This window comes from Gekko japonicus, unplaced genomic scaffold, assembly GCF_001447785.1.
Source record: "Gekko japonicus isolate JY-2015 unplaced genomic scaffold, Gekko_japonicus_V1.1 scaffold584, whole genome shotgun sequence".
Lineage (NCBI taxonomy): Eukaryota > Metazoa > Chordata > Lepidosauria > Squamata > Gekkonidae > Gekko > Gekko japonicus.
Window position 1 is genome coordinate 786488 of NW_015173141.1, and position 27077 is coordinate 813564.

At 41.4% G+C, this 27077-nt stretch overlaps 2 protein-coding genes across 2 annotated transcripts in view; both read right to left on the reverse strand.

Moving 5' to 3' along the window:
• KIF14 (kinesin family member 14) overlaps positions 1–8985 on the reverse strand; it is a 36560-nt gene extending 27575 nt beyond the window's left edge. Inside the window, 7 exon segments of the mRNA XM_015422283.1 lie at positions 1473–1580; positions 2350–2380; positions 3232–3284; positions 4538–4633; positions 5351–5456; positions 6684–6938; positions 7871–8985. Of these exon segments, the coding sequence (XP_015277769.1) occupies positions 1473–1580; positions 2350–2380; positions 3232–3284; positions 4538–4633; positions 5351–5456; positions 6684–6938; positions 7871–8985 (1764 nt within the window).
• A 6612-nt stretch (positions 8986–15597) lies between these two features.
• DDX59 (DEAD-box helicase 59) lies at positions 15598–26645 on the reverse strand. Its single transcript, XM_015422288.1, has 8 exons — positions 26570–26645; positions 22300–23123; positions 21504–21671; positions 21270–21359; positions 20031–20282; positions 19180–19332; positions 18217–18345; positions 15598–15952 (listed from the first exon to the last, which is right to left on the reverse strand). Exons 2-8 carry the CDS (start codon positions 23110–23112, stop codon positions 15689–15691), a joined length of 1869 nt encoding a protein of 622 aa, XP_015277774.1. The 5' UTR covers positions 23113–23123; positions 26570–26645; the 3' UTR covers positions 15598–15688.
• Between the last annotated feature and the right edge of the window lie 432 nt (positions 26646–27077).

The window sequence follows — 27077 nt, forward strand, 5'->3', positions numbered from 1 at the left end:
AAGCGCATATGCACAACAGTCACTGTTGTTGACAGACAGGACATGAAGAGTGGCAAGATCGACCCCTCCTATTTTCCTGCCTATACTACAATTTTATCCTAGTCTTCTTTCAAAAAGCTGAAGGCATTATTTTTGTGTGTCATGTTTCCTTCCTCCATTTTATTCTCACAGCCCTGTGAGGTGGGTTAGAGACTGCCCCAAGGTTATCTACTGAGATTCATGGCTTAGTGAAGATTTGAATCCGGGACTCCCCAGTCCAATACTCTAACCACTACCCCAAAACTATCCTCTATTCCAGGGGTGGTCAAACTTGCTTAACGTTAAGAGCCACGTAGAATAAATGTCAGATGTTTGAGAGCCGCAAGACATGAACAAATATCTAATATAGAATATAAATAAATAACTGCAGGTGAAGCAGAATAATTAAAGCAGATCTCTTCAGTCTTTTCAGTGTCCCCATAAACAGTGAGCAGAACTAACTTAAACAAGTGAAAAAATGCACCCACTTTTAACTTTTCTCTGGTCATTTAGTAACTTAAAAGGAAAAGAATATGATCATTTCAAGCTGTGAGACACAGCACTCTTTTGTCAGTAGTGATGCGGTACTTTCCATGTTTGAGGACCAAGCAGTTACTCCCAAACACCCTGCCCTCCCCTTAAGAAATGGGAGGGGGGAAGGCAACACATTATTTAAAACTAGGAAGAAGGCCCGTTGTGGAAATGGAGACAACGAGCTCTAGAAATAGGCTGTGGGCAAGTGGCCAGAGCTGGAGGAGTCTTTTTAGCATCAGTTTGCCAGGCGCGCTCCAAGGCCGGCCACTCCGAGCAAAGAAGTGGCGCCTTCCAGGATGGGCTGGCCCGGGAGGAGATTCACGTTGGCTGCAGAGGCGCCTTGGTGGCGTCCCGCTCATGCCCCCCCAAAAGTGGCGTGACGCAAAGCGGGAGTGCAGGCGGCCGAGGAAAGGGAAGCAGCAGGCAGGGGCAAGAAGTCTGTGCAGGCGTTGCTCCATGCGGGGGGGTGGCTGTGAGACTGCGCTCCAGCGGTGGGTGAGGGACAGACAGGCAGCGTAGTCAACGAAAGGGGGCTCCCGACTTGGCTGCGCTTCCTCCCCCCCCCCCCCCCCCCTATTTGGTAAGCAGCCCATTGAAGGCTGGAGTGAGGTTTTGCTTCAAGTGGTGCAGCTTTGCTTCCATCCCAGCAGAAACCTCGTCATCCTCCATCGTGGTGCGAGATGAAAGGGAAGGCTGGGACTGAGGCAACGCAGCCAGCAATGGGTAGAGGCCCCTGGTAGAGGCAGCCAAAGGCTGTGGGGGCGTGTGGAACGTTCAGGCAAGAGGGACACGAAAACTCAAATATATATATAAGGAGAGATATACATTCTTCCCTAGACTGTACAAAAGTAATTACATTGCTACTCAGTTCATATAGTATTACTCAGCCATTAAAAACAAGTTAGTCAGCTACGTGGTACCTTCGTTTGCGTCATCGCAAGGGTAAAAACGGAATGCGACCGAGAACTCTTGTCATTCATGCCCGTGGCAGCAGTAGCTCTCTGTTTATTTCCTAGCTGGAGCCAACTCTGATAACACAAATATGATATAACATAAAAGCGTTTTGAGAGCAGGCTAAATGCCACAAAGCTTTCAAGTATTAAAAAAAACCCAACTTCACAGTATGAGCTAATAAAACGTAACTGTTGATTATCTAGATTCTGACAAGAAACACGCATCTCATTTGAAAACTGTAGCTGCTTGGAGGGCAATGTACTCCTTCCAGCCCTGGATGCATAGACCAGTCTTCTGAGCCATGCCAGAAAATCAAGTACAAGCATCTCTACCACGTAAGACTGACACCACATCCCAGACAGCATGGTGGCTAGCCCTCTACCATTCATGCCTCTCCAGAAAGCACTCCGTATTTCATCCTCTGCTGGGGCCATGAGGTACAGGGCAGACAGGAGAGCCCCTAAATGACTTACAGGTTTACCTAGTGGATATTCCCCCTTACGGTGTTGAGCGGTTTTCGGTTGATTTCATACTTTATTTGTATTCTGTCAATTTCAGTGTATTTAGTAGCAGCAATTCATTACATAAGCAAGCAAATAAACAAAAACAAAGACAGATAGTGTCTCATAGAGACTTGAGGAGCAATAGAACCAGAGGTTTTGGTCCTGCAAATAATTTTCTACATCAGATATTTACTTCTATGGAAAGAGGGGAGATGTTAGGTGAATGAGGCACATCATTCTATGATATTCAGTCCACCAACCCTGGAAATTATTTGAAGAAGTAAAATATTTTAATATCTTTTGGAAGGTTCATAATTTGGAGAGACAGAAAAAAACTTACCTGAATGTCTGAATAAGAAGTGACCACATTCCTAAAATGAAATAAAAAGTTATTTATTGAAGAGTTGACATATACAAGCAAAAATCTGATATATTCTGTGAAGTCAGTGGGTAAGAACACAGATTGCTTAAGCACACCGTTCTAACTGTATAACAGACCAGATCCCCAAAACAGAAAGGAACATCTACGCCTCACAGACTCACTGGAATGTATAAAATAGTGTACTGCGCTTGTTTCAGTGAAGTTAAGCTATTATATCACTGAGCAACCATGAACACTTTAACTGCTCAGAAAATGAATAGCAACAGGATCCTTGAAGATCAGTTTCCAAGAGAAAAGAGGAAAACATGCATTTAGCACAGACTTGGATAATCCATGCAGGACAAGCTAGGGGGCAGTATACTGTACGTGAATATGAACAAAAAGGCACAGAAGATTAGGGTCAGGGAAATTGAAAATCGAAGGGCTGGAGGAAGGTATAGAGGAGAGCAGGCAATGAACTGAGAAACAGGAGCCCAAGAGAGTAGAGAAAACAAATGTTTGTGAATAAGCCGAGTACAGGGAAGACAGGAAGTTTTTGAGAAAGAATGCTGTGAAAAGAAACTGTATGACCAAGAGATCGTTTGGTTGGAAGAGGCCCAAGAATGTGATCACACACACTGAATAATCCATTTTCAATGCACTTTCCAACTGGATTTTGCCAGTAAAATCCAGTTGCAAAAGTGCATTGAAAGTGGATTATTTAATGTGTGTGATCACAGGCTGACTGAAAATAACTGGCCCATTCCCTGGCAGCAAGCTTCTTGTAGTGTTTATAATTAACAAACCATACTAGAAATCAACACTTAGACATCTGTGAATGTCTAGAACATAAAGACTTACACTGTCAGATCTTCCACATAGGGACCAAAGATTGGATGTTCTCTTACACGAAGCTATTCACCGGACAAAAAAAAGTGTATATTAAAGACCTGAATTACACATAATTATTGGGGGGGGGGGGTTTTTGAAAATCCTCAAAATAACCCACTTTTACACTATAAGGCTTCCTTTTATTTTAACAAATGAAGTGTATTCAACACTAGTCAGTGCAAGAACCATACCAGGCAAAGCAATATGCGGACTGAAAGCTTTAGGATAAATTTTAAAAGCAAAAATATGCAACAAGAACACGATACTGGCACAAAACCGAGCAGAGAAAAACACTCCTCCCTGAAATCTCATTAAATTAGAGCAGTTTAGATGGTTTTCTAGCCACATTAGAGCTGTTCATCCACAGGGCTGTCAACAGGCCTGGAGGAAACTGTCCTGTCCCTTTAATAGAGACTTAGTGTGTGGGAATGGGCCAGCTGAAGCTTTCATTGCATGGAGGTAGATAATATCAGTGTGGTGTTGTGGACAGAGTGTTGGACTAGGATCTGGGAGACCCGGGTTCAGATCCACACTCCACCATCAAAGCTTGCTGGGTAATCTTTAACGAGTTACAGTCTCAGTCTAATCTACCTCACAGAGTTGTGAAGATAAAATGGAGGAGATGAGAATGCTGTAAACCGCTTTGGGTACCCAGTGGAGAGAGAGGAGGGATCTAAATTAAGGATATAAATGAACATCTCTCCTTTAAACTGCTAAGAAAAGGATAGGACATTTTTCTCCAGGCAGTTGGCAAATTAACACATGACTCTTTACAGATGTAGCAATGAGGATTTGTTCCCACCTAAGGGCAACAATCCAGTTCCTTATGATTTTTAGATCAACTATATCCTGAAGCTATGATGCTCTACACTAATCTCTTATGAGTCAAACTAGAGGTTAAATGGGAATTTTGCAATTAGTATCCACCACTTAAAAAAATTACAGTTCTAATGACCTCATGTAGCCACAATGAATATCAGGGATGTGGAGAAGAATATCCAAGATTATAATCCTTTCCTCCTCCTGTGCTATTTTCTCTACCTACCAAACTGCTCCCCACACACACACAAAAACCATTCTACAGGCCTGCAGTTAGAAGACAGACTAACAGAGCAATTCCCACACACTCTCTCCCCAGTGCCATTTCTCCAACCTTCAAAGCAGCCACGTGGGTTGCAAACTGGTTAAAACCACAAAACAAGAAAACCTAACCATGGATCTCCTACAACACACTTAAGTCAACACTTAAACATACAGAACAGGACTAGTAACTTACAGGCTGTTTCCTCTGTCCACTTTCAGTTCTGAAGACAAGTAAATCATGAATTTTTTCATTGTAGACTTCAAAATAGCTCATTTCAAGGTGGTAAGTCTAATAAAACACAAACAGTTGGACTGACAGTTAGGTGCCATGTTTCTAAAACACATTACTACTTTGCTCTTTTACTCATGAAAGATTTTGATAGCTCGATTCCTTCCTAGTATTTCAGTGGGTGGGTGGAGTGTGATTTTGCCCCACCCCCCAACTTTGTAGGAAGAAGAAAAAAAGGCAACAGCATTATAAACATATGAGAAGCAAGATCTGAACTAACAGAATAGTTTCTTGTGCCAATTACCTGATCACATAAATATGTGACAAGTCTGTTCACATTCAGGGACAGTCTACATGTAGTAAGATGTGGTCCTGGCTCTCCACATACCACAGTCAGGGCGCAGTGATGTACCATGAATGTATGCACATCCACGTACCCCACCCAGTTTCCATTTTTCCCCATTAAGTTTTTGAAAGTGAAAGAAATGTAGAAATCGAGTGCTTCGTGGACGCACCCAGATTGTGTTACATTTTGCTCATAGCAGGAGGTACACATGATGCCAAGATTAGGGCTTGTATTCAACAATACCTAATCTATTTCCAGTATCTTTAACAGCTGAATCAGCCCCAAACAGAAATCAACATGATCAACAGCCTGCAGTACTGAGAACAATTTGGGAATAAATCCTATAGGTATTTGAATTATAACAACAACAGTGGACCTCAAGAGTTTTCCTTTTGCTAGCGAGGGGGGGAAAAGAGGTAGTTCAAACAAACATACTGAAGAAATACCTGCTGCGATTCCATGTCTGCTATCCGAGTAAAGAGATCTTCACAAAATCTTGGTATTATTCCTCGCTCATTATCATCAAACCCCATCATGCTGCAATTACACACACACAAACAGAAATAAATACCAGTAAAAAAAACAGTTCTGCAGAACAACCTTTCACATGTCTCTGACTTAGCACTACAATGTAGCAGGTATCATCAGCTATGAACCACAACCTCTAGCTAAATCTGCAGAACTTTCCCACAGAATCCTATAACATTTAATAGAAAAGTGAATTAAAAATTGAATAGACAGATCCATTAGCCTTCGGGGAGGGCGGGAAACAAATCCAAAGAATGAATGAATGAATGAATGAATGAATGAATGAATGAATGAATGAATAAATAAATAAATAAATAAAAATTAGACCTGTTGGGAAAATTTAACTACTTGCCTGGATCTCTGATGGAAACCCGTAACTGCTGATATCAACATCAAATTTGGGTATATGTCCAAGACAGACCCATAGTATGTTATTCCGTGAAGGTGCAACCACAGTAACTTTATAGGTATGGTACATGGAATTCAGGCAGCAGAAAGCAACAGACCAATAGCTAAACAAAGAAGCAATCTGCTGCCTTCACCCTCATGGCTAAATCCACTGTAGCCACTTGTAGAGAAGTGGACATACTTATCAGTATGGCTGGAAGTTGCAGACTGTCACCTCATAAGAACATAAGAGAAGCCGATGTTGGATCAGGCCAATGGCCCATCTAGTCCAACACTCTGCCACACAGTGGCCAAAAATACCAGGTGCCATCAGGAGGTCCAGCAGTGGGTCCACCTCCCAGAGGTTAAGTCCTGACTTCTGTTCATCTAAATCCACACTATGCTGTTAGCAGGCAGTACTGGAGTGATTAATAATAATGCTTGGCAGCCATACAGCCTTCAAAAGTACTTCACATATATTCTCAACAATCCGTATTGCAACCCTGTAAGGAATTCCTTCAAAGGAAGCTCAAGATTATTATCTCTGTATTTCACTTTAAGGCAGACAGATATGAACTTGCCAAAGTCTACTGCATACGTGCATGGTAGAGGTTAGATATGAGCTCAGAATTCAATTTTGTAGCCTTAAGTTTACATTAGTTCCCATAGGACTAGACAACATAACTAGCACAGTCCTCAAAGCATCTTCATTCAGTTAATGCATTTTTGTTCAGATACAAATTTGAGGAGAATTTTCTCTATACTGTCATTTCAAGTAAGTGTCGCATTTCAACAATCACTTCAAAAGCATAAACATAAAAAGCATGCAGCATTGCCAATCCAACTTACGTATAGGACTTTCCAGAACCAGTCTGTCCATATGCAAAGAGGCAGGTGTTGTATCCTTCAAAGGCTGTTTCCAGGAGAGGTACAGCCACTGACCGATAGACCATCTCCTGGCTCCCAAAATTACGATCATGCTTATCAAAAGACCAGAACGAAAAGTCAAAAATAAAACTGTACACTTGTTTTGTGTCTGGATGGTGAACGACAGTCTCTTGTCCAGCCATGGATACCACTTGCAACTTTTCTTCATTTATGTCTCTGAATATGACACAAAATAAAATTATTTATCGAAAAACTGAACATATTTCCCGACAATGATGTCCTGTCCTGAAATAGACCTAAATAATAGCTTTGAAAGTGTACATAAAATAACAGTGTGGAAAAATCAAGCATCAAGACATACTGACCAACAGCACTGAAATCTGAGGTATTACAGAGACATAAAGGCTTGATAGCATATGAGAATAAAACTGTTTAGGCTTTGCTATAAATAAATGAAAAACAGTGAGACTTGATACAATTCTCTAGGATTATAGTAACACAGAAAATGAAACACACTTCTTATACTTCAGTTAAACATACATCTTTCAAGGCTGAACTAACTACAAATGTGAAATCCTGAATCTTACAGCAGTTCTGGAAATATGTAGTACAGTAAAAGCTTTGTTAACTGTCACTCAATTAACTAAAGAACGGAGTTAAACTGGCATGGCTGGCACTAAGGTGCCTTTCCTGGGCACACACACTCCCCTTCTGCCCAAGTATGGGTTGCCCTTTGGGCAGAAGAAGCCACTTGGCATGGCCAAATGTGTGACACACCCATTGCTGACCCAACTCAGCAGCAGAGAGAGGGCAACAGTGCCAAGGGGGCAGAGGACCAGGCTGCCTACTTGACATTGCGGCTCTCTCTACCATGTAAAAGCATATTTGGTTAACCAGCAACCCTCATTCCCCATGGATACTGATTAAAAAAAGCTTTTCCCCTATCATTTCCCCCCAGCTTTGTACAGCTATGATGCCTATGAAATACTAAAGGATGGCTCGTGAAAATTCACTACCATGAGATAATACCATTAGAAAAGAATATTATGCCACAGAACTTCTTGGTAGAAAGACCTAAAAACCTATGTAATTTCAGAGAGGCAGCCTGCAATCTCTCACTGACAAAACATGGTAACAAAATGACAGACCTGATGCTGAATGGACGCACTCTTACTGCCACAATCACTTTACTGTTTTGAATTTTGAAAGGGTCATCTCTGGCACATGTGTCCTGAATTGGAACGTCTTCTTTTAGCAAAGCAGTTTGAACGTCCATGCTGTTTTCTTGTCCCCTTCCATTTCTACTACTTAAAGTGAGAGGATTAGAAATACTGGATTTCTTCTGCGAGACTATTTGAAGACACGCTGTCTTGCTCCTCGTGGTGGAGATAGCCGGACTTCTGGCATCCTGAAGAGATCCACATTTTGCTGTACATTTAATGCCTTCTGCTATAGCTTTCCTCGGTGTCTTCTGTCTTTCCAAACTTCCATTTTTCAGAGACCTGTTTTGCTCACTGCCAGTCTCATTTTGCTTACTGGAATTAACTTTTTCAGCCGCTTTTAACGTCCTGTTTTCAAGTTTCACAGCTGTTGAGAGCACTGAACTAAGAACCTCGTTTTGTGAATTAGTACCAACTGCCCTTCGTTTCAAAGGAGCGTTGTTACCAGTACCATGGGAACCACTGCGATTAACAAGGAGACTGTTTTTCTGTTCCAAACTTCTCTTTATTTCTGTGCAACCTTTGAGAAACTGAAGGCCATTTTTAACAAGTGGAGCATCTTTACTGTTACATGTTGGTGGAAATAAAGTTTCATTGCCCTTCTGTGCAAAAGAACCTTCATTTTCTGTTCTACCTGCCTGTGTGTTGCTTATTTTACATTGCTCATTTGATCCAGTCCTCAGACGCCGTAGTAGTGTTGGTTGCCTTTGGGTTTGTGTAGTGTCACTGTCCTGTGTGGTATTCTGATCCAAGCGTCCTTTGCTTGTCACTGTCCTTCTTTGGAGACTCAGCTTCTTGCCTTCACTTGTCGATGCCACTGAAGAATCACCCAACTTATTGCAGGCAGAAATCACATATGTTCTATTTATTCCTTCAGTTTCACTCAGGGACTGTGGTGGTGGAGCACCTCTCTCTTTTTCTGTTGTTTGTGGCGTAACTGGTGGCCCAAACCTGTTGCTTTTCACAATGGCACTCTCTGGGAAATATTTTTGTGAAGAAACACCATCAGTATGGCATCTTTTTGGCACAATATAGATAGGCATTTCCAACAAGCTGCAATTGTAGGATCAAAACTATCTTCTGTAAACTTTTTCCAGGGGAATGCACTTGACTGTTAATCTTATTTTCTTTATAATGTATCACCATGAGATCTGTTAAAAAAAAAGTCTTTTTCTTATATATATTTTGGTGATCTACATTTAGTAAAGCCAGCCTGACAGATTTTTTTTTTATTTGAGTTTAAATCAAATTTTGATTTCTTCAAAAAACAATTACTGTCATTTTTAAATAACTCCGTTTAAATGGATATCTGAACTGGAAAAAACCCACTACATTCTATATTTATTAAATCTCTGTTCATAACTCTCTTCCAAACAGAATTAAAACTTCCTTTTCATTAGAAAAAGAACAAATGGGGAGGGGGACTGTTAAGTCCGTACTTAACAAAGTAGTCAGAGAGTGATTTCAGCAAAACTCAGGTTTATTCAGCTCGACAATCAACTTCTCCAACACGGTACAACTCCTCATAGCCCGAACAGCCTGTCCATTTCAGCTGCTCGGTATTTAAACATTCCGGGCTAATGTAGCCACACCTACTATACAAGTTCCAACCTATCAGGTTGTTCGCATAATAGCCCAATCACAAACGTTCCCACCACAGACAGTTCAAATGTGATTGGACACAATACTTTCGGCGCGAATCCCAGCCGATGTCTGAAGCTTAGCATAGCTTCTCTATGGGATGATTCACCATTCATCCTAGCATATTCAGGGCAGCATCTGAATACACTACAGGGACTCTTGAGTTACAACATTAGGATACAATTACAATAGTAATCATTGTATTACCTCATCACCTCCGACCCCCCCCCCATCCAACAGGCCACAGGTTCTCATAAGAAGCTAAATGGCTACTTCCATCCCTGGCCTTGAAGATAAGAGACCAATTAGTAACACCTGCAGGCCAGTTACTATTCACATTAACTCTTGAGGGGGAGGCCAGGGATGCTTTGCCTCACAATTATGCTGATAAGAAGTAAGAATGTTTTTCAATTTTTCTAAACCTATTTTTTCTCTTCTCTTGATTTAAACCACAATTCAATGGTTAGGACCACTGCTTCAGGGAGAAGTAGTGAGTAAAGATCTACCTATCTGCAAGGAAGAGTTCCCAGAACACCAATATCAAAATCTCTCTAGCCCCATTCAGCATTTCTAGACGGTTAGTGCCCTCCCCATCTAGAGCTTGGGGGGGGGGGCAGTGCAAAGTGGCCAAGCCCAGTTCTATTTTGCATTAGAATCAGATTCCCTACTTCATGCAAAGGTTACAGGCTAAAGGGAGAGAAGAGATACCAGGCAATGTCCATCTTTACAACCAGGGCTTGCTAGATCAGACATCTCTAGAATATGACTGCCCTATAATCGTTTCACCATATTTCAATACATCTCAGGAGACCACTTAGTGTTGACATTTTGATTTCACAGTCCTTTTTAACCAACCAAAAGAACCTTATCAGGACCCTCACATGTACTGTTAAAACTACTGGTGGTGTTGCATGACAACCAAACACTCAGCTTATTGTCCATCCATTGTACATGTCTGTCCCCTACCACCTTCCCAAGTCACCCTATTTGTTACACATCCTGCCTCACTGCAGTAGGGCTTAACTAAACAACCTGGACATGCTTCCAGAGCCTGCATATCACAGCATCAGCCAGGAGGTACCACACAAGGTTTTGAGGCATAGGAATTACCAACTAACAAACATTATGGGTGCTACTAGACCACTTTCACTCCTCCTCCATGCACAGCTTCTTAGGAGAGATGCCTACTTAACATGGATTTGTTACTACTTTAAACACCCTTTTGGGCTTGCACAGGGGAAGCAGATAGGGTGGGGTTTTTTTCATTGCCATTTCAATATGGATAAGGTGAGGACATGAATCCATTACAGATGCTGAGCAGAGAATAAGGCATAACAGGGTAACATTAACATGGGACACATAGGGCTTATAATTAGAACACAAAGGAGTTGCTAGGCCAGACAGAAATCCTTGCATAGTTCATGCAATAAAAACCAGGCAAATATCTGGAATCTCACAAACATCTCCAGCATCTGTTATTTAAGAGCATACACAAAAACTTTCTGCAGACTGTATTTTAATGAATTTTTTTTAAAAAAATGCTGGTCCTTTAAAATCGTCTTTGTTTTTTGTCTGTAAACCACCCCAAGTGCCTTGGATTACAAGGAATAACATTTAGATAATACGTCGATTTTAGGCATTTAGCAATAGAGTAGGAGGGAGAGGGAAATAAATGTGTCAGATGCCTTGGGGCTGAAACGTATTAGTGTCTTATGTTTGCGGGGGGGGTGCGGGATAGCATACTATAAAAACATTAAGGAGAAGCGGGCAGCGGTGACTTTCAGACATACAACGCCAACCTTGAACCTTCCCCTCTCAAGGAAGCTCCCACAACAGGAAATACAGGGCAACCCCTCATGGTGGGAGACTTTCAACATTATTCGAAGAATCCATCTCAGAAGTAAAGGATGCCGAAACTTCCAACAAAGCGAGGCAGAAAAAGGATGCGTACCCAGAACCGGCGCTTTCCCCACATCCCAACCTACCTGTTCTTCAGAAAGCCACTAACAGCCAGACGCTTCAGCAGCGCTTCTAAGTCCCTGTTCGAATACTCCGCCGGCGCCTGTCATTGGCTGGAACGGGCCGATGACATCACACACCGTCCCCGAGAGGGAAAAGAAAAGAGAAGGCAAGCAGCTGTCGCTATTTTGACACTTCTGGTTCCAAACCAAACGCGGCTACGTGCGGGGCTACCAAGACAGAAAAATAATACAGAACACATTTCTACGCAGGACTTCTGTGTAGCGCTTGTCTTTTTATCTTCTTCTTTTTTGCTACATTTACTAGGGTAGTCCTAATTTGCTCGCCCTGGCAGGGAAAGGGGAGGAAGAGATGCATAATTTTCGTATCGTGGGAGGGAAGGGTAAAAGAGTTCTGCAAATGCAGCTTTGTTGTTGTTGTTGTTGAAGACTCGAAGCCCCCACCCCGTGGCAGCAGTGAATTCCATGTATTAATCAATCTTTGGGTGAAGAAGTACTTCCTTTTATCTGTTCTAACCCGACTGCTCAGCAATTTCATGGAGTGCCCACGAATTCTTGTATTGTCTCTACCTGCTCTAGCCCATGCATAATCTTATAAACCTCGATTGTGTCACCCCTCAGTCGTCGTTTCTCCAAGCTAAAGAGCCCCAAGCGCTTTTAACCTTTCTTCATAGGTAGTGTTCCAACCCTTTTATCATTCTAGTTGCCCTTTTCTGCACTTTTTCCAATGCTATAATATCCTTTTTGAGGTATGGTGACCAGAACTGTATAGTATTCCAAATGAGGTCGCACCATTGATTTTGCCTGTAGAATCTTTTGTTTTGACAGAATTTAAATAAACCTTATTCTTAAAAAAAAAAAAAAGTTTGGTTAGTTGTGCACAACAGCCCTGGAGACTCACGGAATCCAGCTTTGGACTCAACACTAGGGGGAGCGCTGCAAAAGTATTGGTGCTCTGGCAAAAGGCACAAAATAACAGTTCTCATGTCAAATCCGCCTGACTTCCTTTTAAAAAGTAGGACGATTGCTTCTCCCTATGGAAACTACAGCTGGTGTCACTTCAGTAGTCATGGAATATGGCAGAAGTGTTCTGTTTTTCCTACAGTGTGGTGTTTGTTTCATAAGATTTTGAACATTCTGAAATTGGCTCTCAAGGGCCACAATTATACTGAGGCTACCGAATTTCGACTTAAATGAACATGGCAAGAGAAACCTGAGGAGTTTCTACATAAGAACCCTGTTTAATTCTCAAGCACAGGCAGCTAATTTTATTTTTTTATTAAAACATACTGGAAGGCACCCTTTGGGAAACTCTCAGCATCTCATCTGGCCAAGCCAGCTAATACATCTAATAATTTCACACAGCACCAGCTGAATTTACTGAAGCATCCTTCAAATTCAGGCTGGGTGTCTCCACAAAACAAGTGTTTAGTTTTTCATACAAAACAATTCGCTTGGCAACTAAAACCTTCAGCCCTCTGTGGTGTTTATGTCTGGGCACTGGTCTCTGTCACCAAAATTCTGACCCACTCCCCCACTCTTAAGACACAATTTTACTTGACCTAATGTCAAAGGTCAAAGAAGACGGGGACGGCAAAGGATGAGATGGTTAGACAGTGTCATAGATGCAACGAGCATGAAATTGAGCAAACTTCAGAGGACGGCGGAAGACAGGAAGGCCTGGCGTGATCTGGTCCATGGGGTCGCGAATAGTCGGACTCAACTGTGCGACTGAACAACAACAAAAAATGTCTGCTTCCAGTTTATCCATGCAATCCTAAACCCAGTTGCACTCACCTAACACCTCTGACTTCAAAGGAGTTAGAAGAGTTTAATTCTCTTTAGGATTACAGTGTAAAGATCATAAGGATAATCAGTTATGAACTTTCATTTTTATCATCATGGACTTCAGTTGTTTGATCCCTAAGACAGAATTACATTTTTCTCCACCATCAGAATTATCCTAAAAAATAGGAGGGATTTTTATTCCTACCCATTTCACCACCACCAGTGCAGGATTCTGTTAATAACTGTTCTGTTTCCTGATACCACGGACTATATGGAGAAGACACTTTTCAACTCCAGATAAGAACTTCCTCTGTTTACTACTGTACTGATAGCTTCTATTTTAAACTTCTGTTTCTTTCCTGTTTTCCCAGCACTCAAAAAGTAAGATATATTTAGGTAGCTCAGGGTTTCATATCATATCCAAACTGGGCATATGTAATTGTTGTTTAAATAAAATTTTAAATTGCACAAACATACAAAACAGTTCTTTTACACAATTAGTTTGAAGCAGAAAAAGATAATTCAGCTTTCATTCATTACATATATTTCAGTTTTTACAAACATTTCCATCTACTTCCCCATGTCTCCAGTATGGGCTAGCAGGGTACAATGCTTAAAACTGTCAGACTAGGATCTAGGATACCCAAGTTCAAATCCCCACTCAGCCATCAAAGCTTGCTAGGTGACCGTACACTACTCCCACACCCGCAGTCTCAGCTTGACAACCCTAATAGGGTTGTTAAGATAAAATGGAGAACAGTAGGTATAAATACTTAAATAAAATTTCCAGAAACTTTACATCTTTAAGTCCCTAAAACAGAAAAACAGCAACCTTGGGCAACTTAAAAACTAATATCACTTTTATCACATTTAGTTTTCCAAGCCATACCACAACATCCTTGAGCCCTAGTGTGGAGCATTCATCAGACCTCTTCTTGGAAGAACTATGGAAAATGAATCTAGATGCCAGGAGTATTGAATTCAGTTTTGTGGCCCAGCCTTTTCTACACTTTTGAGTTTTCCAGGAAGGGCATCAAGGAAGTTCAGCCCATCTCAGGCAAACTAAGTAACTATAAAAGAGCAAGACCTGACACTCAGGATTACATCTACCGCGTAGTAATTTAGTTCTTCAATAATGTGAATTGGTTCCCCAACCCATACACCTCTTCCTGAGCCCAGCTGGTAGAAGGTTGGCAGCAGGCTCCCCATAATACTTTTCACACATTTCAAGCAGTGTTCCCTCTAAGCTGAGTTACTGTGAGCTAGCTCACAGTTTTTTAGCCTCCCGCTCACACATTTTTTATCTTAGCTCAGGAAGGATGGCTCCAAAACAAACTAATTTATGCAGCAGTCAAATCACTCACTCACAACTTTAATGCCAGTAGCTCGCAAAGTAGAATTTTTGCTCACAAGACACAGCTTAGAGGGAACATTGATTTCAAGGCTGGTATGCAAGTCCAGCTATGAAATTACCAGGTCTGCATTTCTCTTAGCATTCTTCAGAGCTAAGTTGAGTGAGTGAGCTGTCACCTCACACCAGGATATATTCAGATGAGCCTTGACAGATAACATAAATTAACCAGTGTTCTTTCCCCCTTCATATTAGAAGATACAAGATGGATCAACAATTGGCTGGGAAGTGTACACATGCAGGCTTCTCCAGTGCAGGGCCCATCTCTTTTGAAACACCAAGATTTTTTGGTGGCATCCACACTTGAAGATGATGTTCCCTACCTATTGAGTTAGATCACATCTCTCTGTGGTGAGCTGAGAAAGGGGCTTTTGTCCTCACATCAGAAGCAACAGGTGAAAGGAACTAGGATTCTCCTCCACCACAGAGGTCAATAAGTCTTAAGCTGCCACCAGCCAGGAAAGGGAGGGGCACTCTCTTTTGATTCAACCAGGCATCTTGGCAGCATCCTCCAGGAAGACCCTGGATAGCCGCCCCCTTGTACTTCTTTGGTAGCTGGCTATTATCTGGGCATATACAGAGCTCAAAAGGAACACTTGTTTCATGCCAAAAGTAAGAAGTTCATTCAGGTACATGAAAAAGAGGAAAGCTTTTTAAAAAAGAATAAGGATTTGGAATACGAACAAAACTAACTGGGAGAACCAACATGTTCAGATCAAATCCCCAGAGGCAAAAATAGACAAACACGTTAACTACCCAAACTTTATAGTCATTCTGAAATCACAACAACCAAATGAAAGAAACTCACTGAAATGAACAGTAAGCACTTTGGCGGAAATGCATCCAGGGATTTTAATTTAAATTAGAAATCAGCACTTATTAACATGATGTACAAATGCATTATATTTACAAACAAAGCTCAGTTCATTACTTCTGTGAAACCCGTCTGTCATGCTTTCTAATTATGTCCACAAGGTTATCGGTTGTTACAAGCCCATTCTGTGACTGCTTGCTTCTTTGCTGTTCCTTTCTCTTCTGGTCATGAAGATATGGGGAATTTAATAACTGGGGCGGGAGAATAGTGCCTGTTGGTTTAACTCGCTTTACAACATCCCAGAAAAGTTTCTTACTGTTGTTATTAATAAAAGTAATTGCAGTTCCACTGTGACCCAACCGTCCAGCTCTTCCAACCTAAAAGAAACAAGAAGTATTTAAAGCTCAGCCAAAATATGTGTCTTGTAAAGCTATAAAAAGTCTCATAGCGTGTTTTATTTCACTAGCCCGGATTATAAAGATACAGTCAAAACCCTATCGTGCAAGTTTGCTTCAGTGAATACACTGGCTTTACCTTGGATAACTCATTACAGAAATAGGAAGCTATTGTTAATTCTGCTCTTTTTAGCTATAAAGTTTATATTTTAAATGCTTATTATGTATTTTAATGTTCTAATGGATATTTTATGGATTTTATTTGCTACTGAGTCTTGTTTTGTTTGTTTTTATTGTTTTCTATGGTTTTGAGTTAATACAATAAAATGAATTGTTTTTATTTCACTATCTTTAAAACAGAATCAGGTTATGAAGGATCAGAATAAAGTTTAGATTGGGCAACTAACGGTCTCCTCTTCTTGAAGTGGCGATCTGACGAAGGTACAGGCTTCCAGAACCAGAGATTTCAATTTAAAAACAATTGCACATAAAGATGACGGGTTGGATCCTACCATTTCATACCACCAGCGTAAAGACCTTTTTACTAATACCAAACTTTCTTCCATCAGTACAAACGTGTATTATCAAAAGGATCCTTATACTGGAGAACATACAGGCAGCAATAGAACAAAATGACAGAATCAAGCCCATCACTTATATAAGGCTATATAAAATATATATATAAATAATATATTTTTAATATATGGCTATATAAAAATAATATTATGCAGTCCTTCCTGGAGGAGCAATGTTGCTCTCCTTCAGTGAAATCCACATTCCATTCTTTGTTTCCTTTTTTTATATATAATGATACTAGTTCCAATAGAGATAGAAAGACAACTACAGAAAAGGAAAGAACATATAACGACAGTTACATTCTTTGATTCCTTTCAGCCACTATGAAAAGCTCAACATTTAGTAACCATCAACATTATTTTTCATTTTATCCTTAGTCTAGGTTATGTAAAGTCCTCTATGCACCCATAAATTAAATTGCTCAACCAATTAGGATGTGAAGCCCTCTAATTTTTCAGTGACGGGGCCCCATACAAAGCCAACTCAACTATATTGAAAGAAATGATAGAAATGAAAATGCCACCACCACAAACAGGAACTATCCTAACTTGCTTTTCTCTTTATCTAGATAATAGTTTGTCATATATTAAAATTATTTTAAAATGTTATAATTTTGAAGATCATAAAATTTGCTAAATATACGTAGCATAAAAAGTTGTTAAATAAATAAATGAATATCAGGGAAACTTTCATATTGTTTTCTAGCCACATTAAATAATGTGTTCGTGTTACTGAAAAAATTATTATCCCTCTATAATGAATTTTTTTCCTCAAGATATGTCTAAAATCCATCCTGGTATTCCCATTTCATAGTTTTCAATCAGTATGTTCTTGAACTGTAACCAAGAAAGCTCCTGCAGGAACATGTACAGCAGAAGGATTCTGCAGCACTTTAAAAGACTCTCCTTGGTTTGTATCACAAACCACTGCTGATGTTTCCCTGCTGTCAAGCAAAGGTGCATAAAACAGCACCCCACATATCTGAATGGCAGCCTGAATTTGTTAAACTGCTCTAGTGACACCTGGGACCAAATCCTTCTCTGCTGAAGGTCAGGAGACCATCAAACTAAACAAGCTACAGCGTTTATGAGATTAATTCTATTATTTAACTAGGACATAAATCTATACAGCCCAATAAATAAATGAGGAAAACACACTGCCACATAGACAAGCTACAGTGAGAAGGGGGAAATTGGGGAAAATCCATGCCTCCCCCCCATTCATCTGCTGGCAGAGTAAGCCTCAGAACTGCACTCACTGTACTAACAGGGGTGGTGATTTTGACCAATTCAGCCTTTTCCCCATAATCTGTCACACTGTGGTACATTTTGCTTACACAGGTTTTTGAAAGGTACAGCGGCTGCGAAGGGAAGGACATGTGAACATGTGAAGCTGTCTTATACTGAATCAGACCCTTGGTCCAATAAGGTCAGTACTGTCTACTCTTGACAGCAGCTCTCCAGGGTCTTAGGCAGAGATCTTTCACATCACCTACAACTTGATACTTTGATGTGGAGATGTTGTGGGTTGAACCTGGGGCCTTCTGCATGCTAAGCCACTGAGCTATGGCCCCTCTGCAAGGAAAGGAGATCTTCTTGCACGAGCTCCTTTCATTCATCCAACTGTATGATCTCACTTGCATAACATCTAACAGAAATAAGCAAACTTACTTGATGTACGTATTCATCCATACTAGACGGCATGTCAAAGTTGACGACCAGCTTAACACTGACCAGATCGAGCCCTCGTCCAAGGACTCCAGTGCTTACAACCACGTCATACTTCTCTTGCAATAATCCCTAGTAAAAATACATAAGCATTCGTTACAGGTAAGGGCACAGAGAAAAAGTACTCAATTCATTACTAAGTATTTTCATACAAGAATTTTCTGTTTGGGGGGGGGGGGGGGGGGGGGTGGCTTTGCAGTACAAAATGTAACCTGGAGGACTGTTGCCCAAAGTTATACAACAGAATTTCCTGCAAAGAAAATGAAAGTGGTCGTAGAAGAGCTACCAACAATTTTGCACACATTTAGGAATATGTAACAACCCAATATGGAAAAGAAAAAACCCAAAGCTTTTTTTCCTTAGGTGTACTCTGAACTTGAACTCTCCAGACTTCTCCTTCTCTAGCCGTCAGCTCAAATGCTCAGATATATTTAAGAACAGTTAAAAAAAAGTTTCACACACACCCCATCAATATTACTAAATTGTCAACCCATAAGATTGCCCCAGAACTCCAGGAACCCTCTTCCCTGGCTGACTAGTATTTCAAAGACCTTCAGCTACAGAACAGAGCAGTGGTACACCTCAGTCAGGATTGCAAACTTGCAGCTATCAGCACAAGAATTTTTTTAAAAAAAGAAATCCTTTAAAAAACGAGTGCATCACAGACATCTCCCCCCCCCCCCGTCAAGTCACAGCTGAATTAAGGAAACCCACAGGGTTTTCAAGGCAAGAGATGTTCAGAGGTGCTTTGCCATCGCCTGTCTCCACATCACAACCCTGGTATTTCCTTGGAGGTCTCCCATCCAAATACCAGACAGAGCCGACCCTTCTTCGTTTCCGAGATCTGATGAGATCAGGCTAGCCTGGGTCAGGGCATCACAAATATCTATATCTTTCCTGTAATACCTGTAATATGGTAGTTCTTTCTGTCTGCAGTTTATCAGCGTGCATCGATACTGTTTGTAAGCCTGTGATTGTATGAACAGCCTCACTCAGAAGATCTGTGCCCAGTTTGCATTCTACAAACACCAGCACCGGAGGCCTGAAGAGCTTCTTATCCTAAGTACACAAAGACAAGTTGGTTAGAAGCTTTGGTGTCAGCAGAGTTTGCTGACTGCCAGTAAATAATTACCGCTACTAATTTCCCCTTAAATTATTCCCGTATAATCTTTTAAAAAAATTATAACAAAAAGGTCTCATAATTGCAAATTGAAATCATACCTGACCTAACTCAGACAACTTCCATGGCAAATACAAATTATTTACTTAATGTCTGCTTAGACAATGCAACCGTCAAAAAGCTACATAGTTAAACACTGGGTTGGATTCCAGTGACTCATCAGCAGGAAGTGCTAATGGTTGCCCTTTTTTCCCCCCACACTTTCCACCACCAGCAGTCCTTTCTAACCTTGGGAAAATATTTTCCCAGGGTTCCTGGACCCATGTGGACTAACAGCCATGGGGGTCAGGAGGTACACAGAGGAGGGGGAAGGAAGTGAAACTGCTCTCTCTACCTCTCGCATAAGTGTATTTATTTATTATATACCCCGCCCATCCGGCGAGCAGGCACAGTGTAGTTCCACTGTGATCCATTTAGGCTTCTCTAATGGGGACTTACCAACTTTGGAGATATTTACAGTGGCGGCGTTACAGTATTCTAAATAAATAACTGATTTATAACCATTTCTCATCCCCTTTCCTCCCCAGATATCAAAAACTCATAAAACAAAAAAAGTTCTCTTTCCATAGATACTAACGTTTAATATTTCAAAAAGTTTCTTCTTTTTGGAGGGTTCTTCTACCCACAAGATAATCTGGCGAACGTTGGAGCATGGCAAATTCTTTTCTCCAATGGTGATTTTTACGGGATTTTGCAAAAGCCGAGTTGCCAGTTGTTCGGTGCCAAAAGGCATTGTGGCTGATGCTAGAAGAGTCTGACGATCTCTCGGGACATTTTCCAAAATATCTAACACCTGCTGCTGGAAACCCATTTTTAACATGGTATCAGCCTGTAAGGGGCAAAAAAGCAAACTGGAACTAGATTTTCCTTTTAAGAAACAGACTTTTGACTTGAGGAAATACATACTAATGTTGTATTCATTGACAAAATATTTGATATTTTGGGTGATATAAGCAAAGTCATACAGAGAACGACCTCCCTCTTTGAAGAACCAGGTCAGTACTATTAAGAGGCCTGTAAGAGATACAAAAGGCTAGACAGAGGCTCATTGCCAAGAGGGAGCAGCTGCCTGCACCCCATGCTCCCAACACTTCTTGCTGCTGCCTCTTTGCAGGTGCAAGCCTCTGGGACTGTGTGCGAAACCAGCCACTCCTCCTTTCCCAGAAGCACAGGCATGGAAGAAGTGAGTGCAAGTACCAAGCACTCGTAGTTCTCAGCTACCTTTTTTTTGGGGGGGGGGGGGATGAAGAAAGGAAGGTTGATAATAAGCAGAGCATCATTGTCGCATTACAAAGCTTTCAAGGCCCCAGCAAACTATATTCGGAGCTCTCTGTGCACTGATCTAAGAAAAACACCCGTACATGTGCTTGAAGTCCATGGTACATCAGGATAACAAAAGTTTGTTGTCCAGGGTGTGTAGAAGGTGGCCACTGGGCAGAAATAAAGTAATCCCAGGAAAGCAACTTCGCATTTCTATAAAAAGAATAAGGCTGTAGTATAACGGAATGGAGGGTGCTTTTATAAAGGGAACAGAATTGTTGTCTTTTTCACTGATTACTGTATATATGACCTTGTTCTTACTGCATTGTCTTCTACTGCTGTAGTTCCAAGTTTTCATTGTTCATGACACATCTTGTCTGAATTTTTTTTCTGCACTGTTTCTAATTTTTGCAAGCGTAACTCTATTGCACTGTTTTACTGGATGTCTCACACTATTCGACTGCATATTCTTATGTTGCGTAAAGTGGACGATAAATAATCTACCCTGAGTCTGAGCAAGAAAGAAAGGCTCTTTCAGCTTGCAATTTATACTTACTTCATCCACTACAACAATTTTAATATGGTGGAGTTGTACGGAGCTTTGCTTTAGAATTTCTAGGAGCCTTCCAGGTGTCGCTATTATAACCTAAACAGGGGGCAAAAAATCAAGAAAACAAATTAAGTTTTTAAAATTATTAACAGTGCAAAAACAGTTGGAATCTCTAAAAACTCCAAAGAAATTGGCTTTGGATGCCGCTGCACAGAAGAATCTCACCACACCGTGGCTTACCTTAACGTTTTGTTTTAGGCGATGGAGCTGAGGTGGTAATGGCAGTCCTCCAACGAGGAGAACTGTTCTCATGTTTGGTAGACCAATCATAAGCTCCTTGGCTTGCTTCTCAATCTGTATTGCCAGCTCTCTCGTTGGCGTCAAAATAAGAGCAGATGGGGCTTCTGTCTACAAAGGATACAAATAATGATGATTCATCTGTGTGCATTCTCAGTTTTAAAAACAGGTGAAACAGGGCAGTAATTTCAGATCAGCGCAGCAACCTTTTCATCCAGATGGCAACAGAGAAGATAGCAGGCAGTCACACAGAGTACCACTGGATACCAAAGACACCTCCTCCTACATTATACGCCTCTGAATACAGAAATAAAAGTGACTGGATGACTATAACTTCCAAGACCTTCCAGGCTTTGCTGGAAGGAGGAGGCAGCGATTCTGCCTCACTTCCCCTCCTCATTGTAACCCCCCAATCCCATTTTCTCCATAAGGCTTCTTCAGCTTTTGGAGGAGGGTCCCAAGAGACTATCGGCAGAAGTGGAATGCAAAAGAAACCTACATCCCTGAGCACCTATGGCTTGCAGTTTGTAAGCTACAACTGAAAAATTTCAGTTAATCAAGACAACTAAATAATAATTGTACTGAGAAACCAGGCAAAATTAAGACTGCAATCCTGTGTACCCTTACCTGGGGCAAAACCCTTTGACTACAATGGCCCTCGCTTTACCAGTAAATATTCCCAGGATCCAACAGTACAATTTGCCCAGTATTTCTGAATGCATAGGTATGAAATGTTTACCTCAATCAAAGCTTTAATTATAACTGGAAGCAGGAAAGCTGCAGTTTTGCCTGAGCCTGTGTCAGCAGTGGCCATGATATCCCTGCCCTGTAATCCGACTGGAATCATTTGCATCTGGACAGGAGTTGGGACTTCGTACCCAGATTTTTTTAAATTGCAGTTTAAAATGTCAGGAAAGCCACAGTGCTCAAACTCTACAATAGGTCTTGCAACTCCTTGACCTTCGACAGTGATGCCAAGCTGGAGTCTTAAATTGTCAACCTGCCCATCTTGTAGGCTTAATACAAAATCATTTTCTTGATAGATGTAAGTATGGTTGAGACAGGCAGGCCTGGTCTGAGATTCTACTTGGTCACTATCAGCAGGCTTTGAACGTGTATCTTGAATGTGTAAAAGGTGTTTGGCTTTGCACTCCAAGCTACAAATGTCTTCATCAGTCTGGTCACAGATGTATTCCCCATAACGACCACAGACCACACAGACAGGCTCACCAGGGTCAGGCCAGCGCTGAGTTCCACTGAACGATTTTATAGGCTCCTCTATAAGAGAACAGTTCTCATTGTTTCCATTTTCCAAAGTTCCTTCAATAACTGCCACAGGTGAACCTAGAGAAGTCTGTGGGTCTGCACGTCCTTCCGCTGGAAGGGAGTCATTTTCTGAGGCAGATATTTCTTTTATATCCAATTCAGCTTCCCTAAACTTTGAGGTCTCTTCAGATGAGGATTCATTGGGGGAAGACTTGTTTTTCTTAGCCACGTGGGTCCCGTCATCAGCGGCAGCCCTCCTGACTTTAACAGCTCTTGGAACAAACATTATTCAGTAGCCTGGAAAGAAAATGTGTAAGAAATTAAAAACTGTTTACATCTCATAATATCAGTACGGCAAAACAAATTCAGGCAACCATGAATGGTGTGTATACCACCATTGTTACACAGAAGAAGTCCTACTGGCATTAATGGGATATTTACTAGTTGCTGATCAAGCCCAAATCTAATTCTGACAGACAAGTGGTATTTAAATCTGAAGTCCCATAGAACCTTTAAAAAATGTACAATGTGTTTAGAATTGTCACTGCTGCTTTCTTGAATGCAACACCTGCTCATTCATGCACTTTTGTCTTCACAGACTTTCTGTCTGGTTACTACGACAGTTCAAAGGGCTGTCAATACAAGCTCTGCTGATCATACTGGGTCAAAGCACTTCATTTCTTACAAAAGTTACTTCAATGCCCCAATAAATTTTACAAACAGAGCAGAGTGACCATCTCCACACTGCCTGGATCTGGTAGCCAGAAGCATATGGCCTCTAAAAAACGTAAATTGCATTTCTAGTTATCTATCAAGAGATAATGGGCACCAGCACAGCTATTCTTTATAGATGTTATTCAATGCATTTTTTCAGCTGCTTTGTAGCAGGGAATAAACTTTATAGTTTAATTAAGCATTGTCTTTAGATGATCTTGGTTTTGGCCTGTCCATGGTAGAAGACAAGATCTGGGAAATTAATTAAGCCAGTATGATGTTCTTCAGTCCAGTGGTCAGCTCCCATCAGTGAAGCGATTCAGTACCCAACAGCATAGGATACTGCTAGATCAGTAGCTATTCCTAGAATAGCAAACTGAAGTAGTGTTCAGAGGTACTTTTGATTTTTCCACTAACCTTATTTTGGGCAGATTAAGATCCTGGACCAAAAGAATTCAAGCCTTAGGAATCTTTAGAGTAGATTTTTTGTTCTCAACATATTTGCATGCTGGGACAAGAGACACTAAAGCTCTATACACTGTGCCCCATTAAGAACATTTTTCCTGAATATAAGCAAGTAATACTGAGTGGCTGGAGCCAAATACACTTTTTTTGTTGCTTTAGCAAGAACCCAATAATAAGCATTCATATGGCACTTTTCAAGCATGCAGCATACTTCACATACAAGGTTGTGAAGTTACTAAGGTAATATAAGGTAGGTAAATGTTAGTAATTTATACTGCAGATGGGGAGGGTTTTCAGCTGGAAGATTGTGGCTAGCCTAAGGCCACTTATACTGCAATCCTAAACAGAGTTACATCCTTCTGAGTCTACAGAAATCAATGGGCTTAGAAGGGTGCAAATCTGTTTAGGACTGCACTGTTAGTGCACTCATTATTAAGGTAAAACTTAAACCAGGGCATCCCAGTTCACAAGTTGCATCCTTAGACAGCACACTAGATGGACTTACAGCATCATTAAACCTAAAGCAACAAAAAGGCACAAACACATAAATGTAAAACATGATGTATCTCTGCTTCTACTCTGAAAACACCCCAAGGGCTGCACCCCGGATGGTGAAAACCAATTAACGCCACCTATATGGGATTCCCTGTGATATAGCCAGTTAAAAGCTTCAGCTAGTACATACTGCATTATGCCTTCTCGTCACAGAGTTGGATCCCTTAGAGAACAACTATGTTTCCAGTATCTTCCATGGTTCCCAGTTGCTTTCTAGGCATTACATACGGTGCTGATTTGGACCAAGAACAATCTTTCAATGACTGGGTCAAACAATTGACCCCAACACCACAATTCCCCCACCATACCCCATCATCATTTTCAAGACAGAGAACAATTTACTAAAAACACTTTCATTGCACCAACATTGCTCCTCAACTCCTGAGCATCCTTCACTTAAACAATAATGGCCCCGGTCACACGGAGCATTTGTCGCGCTAAAGATACGGATGATAGGCAGATTTTCCAGGCCCAATCACTCTGCAACATCTGGGAAGCGTAGTGCTCCCGTGGCTAACCCGTGGCTTTCTGCCAAAGATGCGGAGTAAAAAACTAGTACTTATGAGGTACTGGTTTCCGGACACCGCAGGGCAAGGGCGGGCGTCTGATCGCGTTTCCGGTGGAATCCCGTGGCATCCAGCGCCCGCCGATGTTCCGTCGCAAACAAGGGTTGTTGTTTTTTCCCCAAGTCTCTGCAGGATGCGCAAAAGCGCCCAACGGCGCATGTGCACATACTTCGGTACAAATAACACCCGTTTGCCATAGAAGCGGCGCCTAGCGATTGCTGTGATCGTGCTGCACCGCTTCTTTTCCGCGCTGCAGGATAGCCGTGTGATCGGCACCTCACCCCCTAACCACGGGACCTCGACGGGACGTGTGATCGGGCAGCCACGCATTATTTTGCTCCGGGGCGAATAGCCATGCTTCCCCCCCCGCATTTTCTGTTCCTGAAAGTAATATAGCTTACTTTCAGGAACTCCTTAGCAAGATTACACCAGTATGCATATAGGATGTGGGTTTCCTGAAGTATTTTATTATGTATTCAATTGATTCAGTATTACCTAACCTGAATCTTTGAACAGATTCAACGATATGAATGACTAAACAAGCCTCTAAGCCTCACTGGTGTGGAGGCCTTTCTCGATGCTTTAACAGAACAAAAAACTCTCTACAAGCCTTTCTTCACAAGATGATCTGACTCAGCAGAAAGCATGCAGGCAATGCACGTGCCTCTGCTTCAGAAAGAATGAACCCACTTAAAATACGGTTCTATTCATGATCTGCAATTACCACAAAGCAGGAAATGGGGGAAAGTTGCCCTCTCTTGTGAATTACCCTGCTTTGACAAGGCTGCTGCTTTGCCCCAACAATTATAAATGAGAGAACACACAGACACACCTACACATACCAAGGTACTTACTTACAAATGATTGCATTCCTATTTGCATGTACAACCTACCTATACACACACATTACCAAGAGATCATTAGTAAATAAACTCAGCTTCAGGGGGGTAGGAGCACAACAAAATTCCAAACCAGTAACACCTTAAAGATTAACAAAATTTTCCAGGATATGAACCTTGTTGAGTCAAAGATGAGACAATGTGATCTCTGACTCACAAAAGTTTACACTCTGGAAAATCTTCCTTCTCTGCCTTCTCTATAGAGCAACTCAAACGTAGATAAGATAAAGGAACGTACGCATTATACTTATTTGCCCAGCTGTTTTCGCAAGGGAGGACATAGGAAGTCACGGCTAAGATCCCAAACACATACATCTGTTTTACTTATGATCTTACTTACTTAATCACCGGGTAAGTAAGCTCTCACGAGGAAAAGAAGCAGGCAGTTAGAATCCCTTCTGGGTCCAGAAGAATAAAACGTATAAAAAACATGACGTTGTCTCTGCTACTACTCTAACCCCACCCCCATAAACTGCAGTGGAGTCATAAGCCAAAGTAAACCTAGGAAAGCCAGTTCCACATCTCTTTCTGCGCTCTTCCTTACCAAAACCTTGGTCGGTCTCAGCCTCACGCACTTTGGCTAACTATGGCGCCCACATTAAACCTTCCGCGCATCTTTGATGACTCTTCTATTCTCGTAGAGCTCAAAGAAGTGTGACAATGTCCACATAGCCCATGCTTCCGGTTCCTGTTACAATCCGCCATGTGCGGGGTAAGACTCGCGGGAACTACACTCTTAAGCAGACGGAAGACTTAGAGACTCCTCTGTCTGCAGTACTCTTCCCAGAAATCTCTTCTTATACGGTCTCGCTCGCTTGTTTTTGTCCGTTAGGGTAAAACGGAGGACTCTGTAAAAATTAAAGGGGTGCTTCCGTTTAGGGAAAAGACTATAGAAGGTGACTTTAAAGAAACTGAACATTTGATTTGTTTAGTGAGAGCCGCAATAGTGTTCCTGCGTCCTCCCGGTCCAAGGAATGGTACTGAACGTCGTGCAGCTATGCGCCTAGCCAAAGAAAACTGAAGCCGAATGAAGGAAAAACAAAAAAGAAGAA